This window comes from Montipora foliosa, chromosome 6, assembly GCF_036669935.1.
Source record: "Montipora foliosa isolate CH-2021 chromosome 6, ASM3666993v2, whole genome shotgun sequence".
NCBI classification, from domain to species: domain Eukaryota; kingdom Metazoa; phylum Cnidaria; class Anthozoa; order Scleractinia; family Acroporidae; genus Montipora; species Montipora foliosa.
In genome coordinates, this window is record NC_090874.1 from 56,978,131 (window position 1) to 56,986,288 (window position 8,158).

At 39.2% G+C, this 8,158-nt stretch overlaps 1 protein-coding gene across 1 annotated transcript in view; it reads right to left on the reverse strand.

Annotated features, from left to right (window-relative positions):
• Nucleotides 1–1,765: 1,765 nt before the first annotated feature.
• LOC138006069 (uncharacterized) overlaps nucleotides 1,766–8,158 on the reverse strand; it is an 8,867-nt gene continuing 2,474 nt past the window's right edge. Inside the window, exons 2-5 of the mRNA XM_068852228.1 lie at nucleotides 7,970–8,043; nucleotides 7,016–7,324; nucleotides 3,888–4,015; nucleotides 1,766–2,942 (exon numbers count right to left, since the gene is read on the reverse strand). Of these exons, the coding sequence (XP_068708329.1) occupies nucleotides 2,799–2,942; nucleotides 3,888–4,015; nucleotides 7,016–7,324; nucleotides 7,970–8,027 (639 nt within the window). The 5' untranslated portion in view covers nucleotides 8,028–8,043 and the 3' untranslated portion in view covers nucleotides 1,766–2,798. The remainder of the gene's footprint in view (nucleotides 2,943–3,887; nucleotides 4,016–7,015; nucleotides 7,325–7,969; nucleotides 8,044–8,158) is intronic.

The following is an 8,158-nucleotide window of genomic DNA, read 5'->3' on the forward strand; positions in this document are numbered from 1 at the left end:
TTTTCTGTATTTTTTATCTCATTAGATTATTCGAGATATAATGGTCAACGAATCGTAAAACTACCTAACATCGATTTTCGCTTGTGGTAAGTTGAATTGCGTTTAATATAACTTCAAAAAAGTTTCAACTCTGCCACAAATAATTGAGCGGAGAAGTTTGATCATCATCATTTCTCTTTCCCTCTCCCTTTCCATGTCGCCAGCGTAACGCGTCCGAAACGCATCAGAAACTCATTCATCATGTTGGCTTCATGCCGCCAGCTTAACGGTTGCTTGGGACTTGAGGCCACAGTAAAAAGCATGAAAATATCTGTGCTGGGTTTCAGCCGTAAGATTGATCGCGATTTCAGCATCGACAATCTCTTAATCGGGCAAAAATAAATCTAAACCAAAAATGTATCGAGCGACAAACTATAAAAAACTCAGAGAAGCCAGCGAGTCGATTTCGTAATGGTCGGCTTCTTAGAGAGCGGCGCACACTTTTGTTTTACGCATTGCGAAAAACGCTTCAACAACTGTCGCACGGGAAAGAAAACTAACTAGTCGGTTCGTGCATTTAAGGCGAGTTTTTTTTTTTTAAATTAAAGTAATGACAATTTTGGCCCATTTTCAAAAAGAGAAAACAGGGAAGTTTGGCTCGTCTGGAACGTAATTCAAGTTAAGCCAAGCATGTTTCGCGTGAATCACGGTTGATGATTTCTCAGCCCTGAATGATGTAAAATGAAAGGTGACAGGAACAAAGACAAAAATTGTGAAATTCTCTGTCATTGCAATTTACAAAAGTGGTAAACATTGGTTGCAACAAGAGGTCTGCCTCCAGTCCACAAGAGGCTTAGTAAAAATGTGTTAAAAACGCTCATGACACAACATACGAACCGGCCACTAAAGCGATAAGCACAAGGTAAGCTTGCGCCGTTTACACAGTGAGACGAGCCGAAGAAAATTGAGCATACGCAAGCGTAGTAATAACGTCCGAGAAGATCTAGTAAGATTTAAGATGGTGTGCGAATCGTCGTGCTTGTGCAAACTCACGCCGCTTCCCACTTGTGAAATAAACACAACCGTATGATAAGCTTTCCTTTCTTTCGCTTTACGCTTATGCTTATTTCACGTTTATTTCAAGCCGGTTCCCACACGTGTTTTTTAATACTTACGCTTGTACTTGTGCTTATTGCACAAGTGGGAACCGGGCTTAAGCTGTCGCAAATCATGTCGCAAATGAGATATAGGATTTTCTATCAAACTATTCGGAGTTATCGGGTTTGTTCGGAAATCTACTGCCTGCAAACTGCTTGTACATTTGATGGACAGTTATTCCACTGGGTATTCGCACCTCCCAGCATTTTCCTGTAGATTTGCATTTGTAAGAAACTAACCGCACCCAATTGGAGTCTATTATTAAAGAACCCACATGGGAGTTCAAGGGAGACAACAGTAATTTATGCCAGAAAGCAAGTATATGTCCTGCAAACAATAGGCATTCTGCGCCATGTGATTTTTCACCTTCGGTTGTCCTTTGAGTTTAGGGGTAGGTAAGCTACTGGGGGTGCGGAATTTAATGGTCCCCTCGATCCACGTGATCCACCGATCAACCCATCGCAGAACCTCCAGTTTTTATATTACTTGCGTGGCAATAAGGGAAAAAAGAAACCCAAACTATGGTGTAGGCAACAAGGGAAGGACGAATACCCCCTTGGGATGCCTTGAATGTTCTGCGCCCCCCTAAATTGCTGGAACAAGGTAAGGAATGCCACAATTCTCGGATGACGTTTTTGATGCAAAAGTTTTTACTATATAGTGTCACAATATTTGATACAAAAAAATCTTTAACTTAATCAATTATGTTAAATACAGATTTAGTTAGTCCATTCTAAAAAAGTAAAAGGCCAGGTAGTGTTTTTTTTCCTGTAAGTACAGAAAATTAATTTATGGTTGCACCATATTGTTACTTACTAACTATGGTTGCACTCATCGTATTGAGTTTTAAGTGTTCAGTACATTCTCTTTGTGAAGCATCTTCAATAATTTCACGTGAAATTTTTTCGAATAAATCTTGCTTTTAACTCAAGTGACTGTTCGAGGTTTTCTTTCATTTTTCTCGAAACAAAATAAGTCATTTACATAACAACTGAGTTTATTTCACAAATGGATAAGTTGTGGTACAAAAAAAAACACGGCGCCGTTGTGACTTCGTGGTTAACGGAACGATACGTAGCCCTTTTCCTTGTCTAATACACAAAAACTTAAGAACAAAACAACTTGGTCTACCACGTTATAAGTGCTTAAAACAATCGCAAAACTTAAGCAAAAAAACTGAATTGCAAAATGCTTAACCAGGAGCCCATGACTATAGGAGCCTCCCAATGCATTATATCCTTGAGTCAACCTTAACGCGTATCTGTCTATTATAGAACTAATCCTTCAGCAGGAAACTCACATTTACAACAATTTACATCAATTTGCACAATTTGCATACATTGTTTTTGCTATTTTTGTCTTTGTTCCACAATAGCTTTATTCTGATTGGCCATTCTAAACAGTGTGTGCAGAGCCGAAGAACTCGTGGCGTTCTAAAAATAGAAAGATACGAGCAAAGGTTGACTCATAGGGCTTGTATGGAAGAGGAAAGCTCCTACTCATGCGCTCCTGGCTTAACCCGTTCAATATATGTGCTCCCATAAAGAGACGAAGAACGAAGTTACTTCCCTGTTCTTCGTTATGGACTTTTGACCCTTTAAAAACAGTATTCGTGGTTAATGGATAGAATGTGAATAATATTTTTCTTCCTCTGATGTAGTTTATGATTTGTTGTTGTCAATCAGACGTCTTGTCATCACTATAACGCCAGCCACGCCAACTGCTACAGCCACTGTGCCACATCCGACGGCGACCACCATGTCAATTAGATCAGATGATCGCTTACTACGCTTTGATTTTCCAGTCTGAAAAAGAAGCCCACCGTAAATTACAATGTGATCTCAGAAACACGTGCTAGCATTTTAAAAGTAATTTGTAATCCACGAAATAAAACTGGCCTCGGTTATTAAAGTCTAAAAAACCAATTAAGTTATCCAGTGAATAGCGAACTATCCACCCTTCGAACAACCGTCAACTGTGGCCTGATGTATACAGATTTCCCTGCACTTACATAAGCTGCTCATCAGCATTTTCTTTAATAAATGTCTTGTATTAGAAACGTAACCAGCGGTAGTAAGACTGTTGTTGGAGCAGTTAAAAGGCGCATCAGCGACGTTTTAGCACAATTCTGTCAATGTCGTCGACTACGGCCTCCTTGTCCATGAAATAGTGTCGATATCTTGCCATCGAAATCAACCAATTATAGATAGAGTTTGAGCTATGGTAAAACAAGACATGGCGTTTGCATTCTCTGTGACAGGTGGTCTTGGCTGTGCCTTTTAATTTCCGAGTTGACCGACTGTACCCGCGGATACAATGCGAGTCAAAAAATTGAAGTATTTGTGCTGCTATATAACTAGCTCAACTTTTCATTCTTGCGTTGAAAAAGAGACCGGGGTGAAAACAGATTGAAATGGTCTATTGGGATTGGCTCATCGAGATGTTTGTGCCTGTTGCGCGATTGATATCTCTTAAAAGTCAAATTTTGCAGTAAGACCTCTCAAGGACAGCGGCCTTTGTAATCTGTCCGTTCTGTTTTCCAATGAGCAAGAACTTGAGCTTTTCGCCTCTGGTAAGTGTACAGTGAGGGTGTGTTTGAGTGGAAACATATTTCACAGCTATCGATTGCATTCCGAGTAAAACTGGATTCTCCCAGATATGCAACCTTAAAATCCATGAAACAAACCTCATTGACACATTTCTTTTTTTCGGTAACGGAAGCCTCAAAATTTAATATTTCTTTTACCTACCCCAAAAGCAGTAACTGTGGTCATATCGTCCTCTTCAGGATCAACCTGAATGAATGGTTCGACTGTCTCTACGCCAGAGGCTTTTTCCTGGAGATTTTCCTCGATCGCTGGTTCTCCTTTGCTTTCTCCTGTAGGAGATTGGGTGCAAAAAAAGAAACCAAAAAAATTTTTTTTGGACAATTACTATACTTGTAAGTTGTAACATATTTCTCGCGCTTTCTATTATCATTCGCGGGGTCGAAATTCACACCAAACCGCCTGTTAGGCAGGATTCAATTTCTAATTCAGCGTTTCCTTAGCACTTATACCTTTAAAACTTGTATTAATTTATTTATTTATTTATTTATTTATTGTACTTTACTGTCTATTTAAAAAACTGTATAAAATTCAAAGTAAATGAATATATATATTGAATAAAGTACAAGATATACTCGTTATGCAACGATTTCGAGTGGAATATCCCACGAGTCGCTTGTATTTTCTTGGTATACACACGAGCCTTTAAGCGAGTGTGTATCAAGACCAAGAAAATACAAGTGACGAGTGGTATATTCCACGGTATACTAAGAGAAAGGGTTGCATAACTATACCATGCCATAGAAAATACAGTGGCCAGCAAGGCACGATGGGAAGGTTGGTGTGATACCGTTGAATTGCACTGAGTCGATGGGAAGGTTCGCTGGAGTAATGACGAATATACAACGGCTTTCCTGCATTCCGATTGGTTGTATTTTCTATGGCGTGCTATAAATGCAGATACACACTCACATACACCCACATAACCTGGGGCTAGTATAGAGAAACGCTACACTGGCTCTTAAAAATAAATTACGACAGAGGTCTGAACGTCCACTTCTTCTGATGAAGGTTATTTGAACTCTTATTCTTGCCAGCGACATACTCCTCAATTTGCTGTGTTTTACATAGCACTAATCTTAAATAGATAGAGTTATAGTAAGTTTAGTATAGTTTCTCTTTATACAGATTTTCCCACCAGAATATGATAATCATCACTTTTTCATCACTTTTTCCACAGAAGCCCACAATAAAGGAAGTAACCGCTTTTATATGTTCAAACCAAAATAGCTTGAAATGAATATATGCAGTGTGGTGTACAATATGGAAAATGTTAATTAATATTGTTAAATGTTAAATTTCCACATATTGAAAATTGACTAGGACACAACGGCGTAATTAATAGCAGTAACTTGCCCGGCATCAGGCGTACTTTTCTTTACTCGCTCTCTCTAAAGGAAAGAACTGATTGATCGCCTGATTACGCGTTTTCTTAGCGCGGATTAAGTTTCTATTTGTTCCTATTGCAACGACCACGCTGTCGAGAGAAGCGAATTGTGAGTTGCGTTTAAGTGCCCTTGCGACCAAAAAATCAATCCTTATTTTTCTATGGATTTCAAAACTATGTTAACTTAACACTAAGCGACCAAAGTTTTAAGCCTTGATTTCAAAAATGCTCCTATTTATTTTAACTGGAATTTTCCTATTTAATGGTCCGCCATTACTAACTTAAGTTCTTGAGAGAGCTGGATCGAGGAGAAAATGACGTCAAAGGCTCACCACTTTAAGAATGTAATGCGTATGTACGTCGCAGAATTAATATACTGCACGGGAGTTTTGGGCTTTCAGACTTAAACTCGCGTTTTGCTTATATAATAAGATGCATAGACCGAATGCATAAATGGCGGCCAAAAAAATATTCTTTTGTTTATGTGCTAATTAGACTCACTAGTCTCGCTCTCAAGCAACATTTCTTTCGTACCTTTTACATGCAAACGAAGCTAGTGAGTCTAATTAGCACATAAACAAAGAATATTTTTTTGGCCGCCATTTATGCATTCGGTCTATTCACACGCTGAGACTTTAAGCTAGCGAACCTTTGACGTCATTTCCCTGGATCCAACCTTCTGAGGTCCAATCGGTCAGTTTTGAACATGAGTAATGGCGGACTGTGAAATCCAAAACTTACACTCAAAGTAAACGGCGTTTGGATAAAAATCAAAGTTCAAAATTTTGCCAGTCCTGTGTAAAAGTAAGCACACTTTCAAAATCTGAAGAAAAAAGCAAAGTGTTTTTTTATCACAGGGGCACTTTCATACCGTGATAAAGACGGTGAGGATTGAGAATGGAGAGAATTAAAGGAAGATAAAGGAGAACATACATCATTGTTATACCTCCCAACTCACATATGTTTTCCGATTGGAGGAGAACGTGTCACGTGTCATGGGTCAAAACTCAAGGGAACTCAAGGGAAACGACTCGAACTTTCGACTCGCACGTGATCAGGTCGTGCACCTTTGAAACAGCGGCAAATTCCGTGTAAAAAGCAGAGTATTGTTTTATTTTGAGTTGGGAGTTATAACAAAACACTTCCCCTGAGGGTCTCGGGGAAACAAAATTCACTGTTTCACTTGGGGCCAGACATTAAGTGCTTATTTTCAGCAGCCCATGACGCAGAAGTATCGATCTCTCTTATAGCTGGTTTGCAACCAATCTCTAGAGACACAGATAACAATACTACAATGTACAATTGCTGGTGGACGAACAAAAGGAGATAATGAGATCCTTTGTTTTCGTCCACCAACATGGCGGCGATGACGTCATGTAAAAACCATCCATTTGGCCTTGGTCCATCAGTTTACTGTATTATCTAAATTTAGCCGGAATACGAGCGAGTCCCGCCAAATTACGACCATTCAGCTTGGGCTTGATTACCACAATGCTTCTGATTGGTCTGCACCCTTGTAAACGCACAAGGGATTGCTCGTGCCAAATGCAAAATCATGGACCGTGCAAGGAACACGATACCACCACGTTCTTTTTCCTGCAAAAATCTAGCAGTAGCCATCCTAAAAATGGATAATACCGAAAACTGGCGGATCGCATTCCGTTGCAGATCGAGACTTCTGGATTATGAATTTCTGGCGTTGTATGTTTTCCGCACAAATTGCTTAAAAACCGGCCCAAAGCGGGCCAAGAGGCAACTAGTAGTTGCCCATTCAAAGTGTGGTAGAATCATCCTCTCTTGGTAGAATTCAATGCAAGTTTCGGTACCTCAACGAAAAATCGATAACTAAAAAGCCAGGAATAATAAAAACAATGAAGACGCTCACCTTCTATCGATTTGGTGTTGGATTTCGAAACCATCGACAACATGGTATCAAACTTGGGATTATCAGATTGTTTGAGCTCGCACGAATCCGAATTGTGACACTTTACAAGGTAACAATTCTTGTTTACCATAAAAGCAACATCACAAATCTTGGATCGGCAGCAGTGACCTACACACTCATCCATGTTATCGATACTGGTCATTTTGTAATATTTTCCAGCCTTTGCGCCTTTACTAAGAGTGACATTGTAATTAACTGAACTTTTCCTACATGGTGTCTTGTTCGATGCGATCAATTCCAGCTTTGCAACTGAAAGAAGGACGAGATAACAGCAAATATCATTCCAAATGGTATTGATCACTGCTAGTGTTAATTTCCAAGTCCATGTCAGAGAGGAAGGAAGGGGGAGGGGGGGGGGTATTGGATGGGAATGGCGAATGTTTAAATGTTCAACTCATCTCGGTGAACGCTACTTTTTGCTTGAAAGAAAATAGGCAAATGAACCTTTTTATGCTTAATATTATACGAAACAAACTGCAGGTAAAGGAGTTTTATAGGCTCTAGACTTTAAAAAGGGTAGCTTCTACCCCCTGAGTGTAAGTCAGTCGCTGCTTCCAAGGCTTCCAAGGCTCATTCAAGATGGCTGATGTATCAGAAATGAAGGATTGGAAACTGAGCGGTTTTGTAACAAACGTGGATATTGTTGTTTTCTTTCATAAATTATTTGCTCTATACAGATAATGATCGGTTATTTCATTGAACGCAAGAAATACAATATTCGTCAGTTTATCAGTATTGCACAGTCATGGTCTTGATATTGACAGTTTAAATGACTGGTGACTAACGTCTTGGCTAGTGTAAAGTCAGATTTATGCTAAGGATTGTAAAATCGGGGTCCTTGTTAAGAAACACCCATGTACCATATAGTGTCAAGTAATTCACTATTTAACGTACCTGTTAGACTAAGAAGTGAAAATAGGCAGAGAAAAACCAAATTTAATCTGCCTTCCATGGTTGAAGTCTTTGATCTGATAAAAAAGATATGACGCGCATTAGATGTATTTATCATTCAGGGACTCTGTGGCAAAATGGCAACAATTTCCTTAATGTGAAGTAAGACCTGATAGTAAACTTCAAATTTAC